Here is a 2,500-nt window from a genome sequence, read left to right as displayed (position 1 = left end):
GGTGTGTAAGGGGGGTGGGTAAGGGGGGGGGTTGTTTTGTGGGTGTGGTGGGAGGAATGGGTAACTTAGTTTTGGGGTGGGTGTGGTGGTGAAGGGGAAATAGGGAGGGAGAGAAGATTGAATGTGTGTGGGAGAGCAGATGTGGGTTGTGGCTGTTTGATGTGTGTGTGTGTGGTGTGTGTGTGTGTGGGGGGGTGCGGGGGGACGTTGTGGTAGGAGAAGAGGGTGGAGTGTGGGTGTAGGGAGGTGTGAGGGGAGGGTGGCGTGATTGTTGGTGGTAGGAGGTGTGTGTGAGGGAGGGGAGGGATGAGGATTGAAATGTGCGGGGAAGACGGATGTGGGTTGTATGTGTGTGTGTGTGTGTCAAAATTTCAAAAGTGGATTTGGTAGAGAATATATATATAAGTCAAATGCCTGATAAATATGTTATCACCTTCTTCAGATTTCGAAGTAGTAATCATCAGCTGGAAATAGAAACAGGGAGACACAAAGGCATACCATGAGAGTTACGGCTTTGTAAGGTTTGTAACATGTCTGTGATTGGGGATGAGTTTCATTTTATAATGGAATGTCCCAGTTATGATCTGTTACGAAATAGATATGTTCCTAAAAAAATATAAAAAATATTTGTCTCCAAAATCGGTTTTTAATTTTTGTAATATGCTCAAAGGAGGCAAAAAAGTCATTTGTAGCTGCAAGTAAGATGATTAACAAATAGTAAAGAGTGGTAACTCTCTCCATTACACAAGGTACACAACTTCAAGTCTTACGATACCGATTCAGCTAGCACACAGGCAAATAAAAGGTACATTGGAACAAACCCAGACACTTCCCTTGTAAGTAAGATGATTAGATTTGCAAATGTTGCCTAACTACACTTTTGGAGTTAAAAGACATTTGTGTTTTCTCAACTTTTATGTCACATTGTTGGGTATTTGGAAATGTTTGTTCTGGGCGCAAAAACTTAATGAAGTCAACTACAAGCGTACAAAAATAAAAATAAATAGATAAATAAATAAATAAATAAAATGAAATAGAATTTAAAAAAAAAGACAACAATAATGATAAATAAGCAAATAAATGTAAAACATGCAGACACACATTCACACATACATACACATATGCATAACAGATATGCACCAGACATGCAGTTTCATAGATATGAAAGCACAATCAAATACACATAAACGTACATGAGCCCCCCCCCCCCCCATTCCCCCCTCACACACACACATTACCCTGCACCCCCTCTACCCCCCTCCTTTATTTATCTATTATTCATTTATTTATTTGTTTATTTACTTTTTTTTTCTTTCTCAAGGCCTGACTAAGCGCGTTGGGTTACACTGCTGGTCAGGCATCTGCTTGGAAGACGTGGTGTCGCGATATGTCCGAACGCAGTGACGCCTCCTTGAGCTACCGAAACTGAAACTGAAACTGTTCTGGGCATGAAAACATTGTTTTGCAGTAATCCTCCATACTCCATGGATCCCATAGGAGTGAAAGGATGATTAAAACTCGAAACTTGTGTTGCAGATCGGCAAGGTAGACAACTGCGTGGGCAGGATCGATAGCCAGATGGACCACCTGCACAAGCTGGAGCGCCTGGAGGCTCTGACCACCAAGATGGAGGCCTACGACGCGGTGGAGGCGCCCAACGATGAGTGTGTCAAGGTGAGGTGGGGTGGGGGGTGTGGGGGGAGGGAGGGTTGGGGGGGGGGGACGGCTGGGGGGTGGGGGGGGGTCTTGTTTGTGTTGGGATTGGATTATTGTGTTGTGTGTGTTGGTCTGTGTTGCATTTGCCATTTGTGTTTGCGTTGGGTTGCGTTTGGATTTGGATTTCCATTGTTATTGTATCGTGTTGTGTTGGATTGCGTTGTATTGGAATGCATTATGTATTGTATTGTATCGTATTGTATTGTGTTGTGTTGTGTTGTATTGTGGTGTGTTGTATAGTAGTGTGGTGCAGTGTATTTGCAGTGTATTGCATTGAATTGTGATCTTTTGAATTGCATTGAATTGACCTGAATTGCATTGTAGTGGTGTGGTGTGGTGTGGTGTGTAATATTTTGTGTGAGCACATCACTCCTATTTTGCAACATCTCCATTGGCTCTCTGTCTCACACAGAATAAAGTATAAGATCAGCACTCTATGTTATAAATGTATTCACAAATCTGCCCCTTCCTATCTTTGTGGCTGCCTTCACCTCTACACTCCATCTCGCTCTCTACGATCGGCTTCGGATCCACTCTGTTTACGCATACCCAGATTCAAACACTCCACTGTTGGACGCCGTTCTTTCTCTGTCTGTGGACCTTGTAATTGGAATGAACTTCCTTCTTTCGCTTCGTCAGGTCTCCGCACTCAGCTCTTTCAAGTCTGGCCTTAAAACCCACCTCTTCCCAAAATAGCCTCCCTTCCCTGCCTCTTCCTTGTCTTCAATTTCTCCAGTTTTAGAGTTATGCATGCGTGTGAAAGACTGGTGTGAAAGCGCTTCGA

General features: G+C 43.5%; 1 protein-coding gene across 1 annotated transcript in view; it reads left to right on the top strand.

Annotated features, from left to right (window-relative positions):
• The window catches only part of LOC143301995 (uncharacterized), a 253,776-nt gene that overhangs the window by 240,355 nt on the left and 10,921 nt on the right, over positions 1-2,500 (top strand). Inside the window, exon 16 of the mRNA XM_076616479.1 lies at positions 1,537-1,674. Coding sequence (XP_076472594.1) covers positions 1,537-1,674 — 138 coding nt within the window. The remainder of the gene's footprint in view (positions 1-1,536; positions 1,675-2,500) is intronic.

The sequence above is a fragment of the Babylonia areolata genome, chromosome 28 (genome assembly GCF_041734735.1).
Source record: "Babylonia areolata isolate BAREFJ2019XMU chromosome 28, ASM4173473v1, whole genome shotgun sequence".
In the NCBI taxonomy this organism is placed as follows: Eukaryota; Metazoa; Mollusca; class Gastropoda; order Neogastropoda; family Buccinidae; genus Babylonia; species Babylonia areolata.
This window is presented reverse-complemented; position numbering and strand designations above follow the sequence as displayed.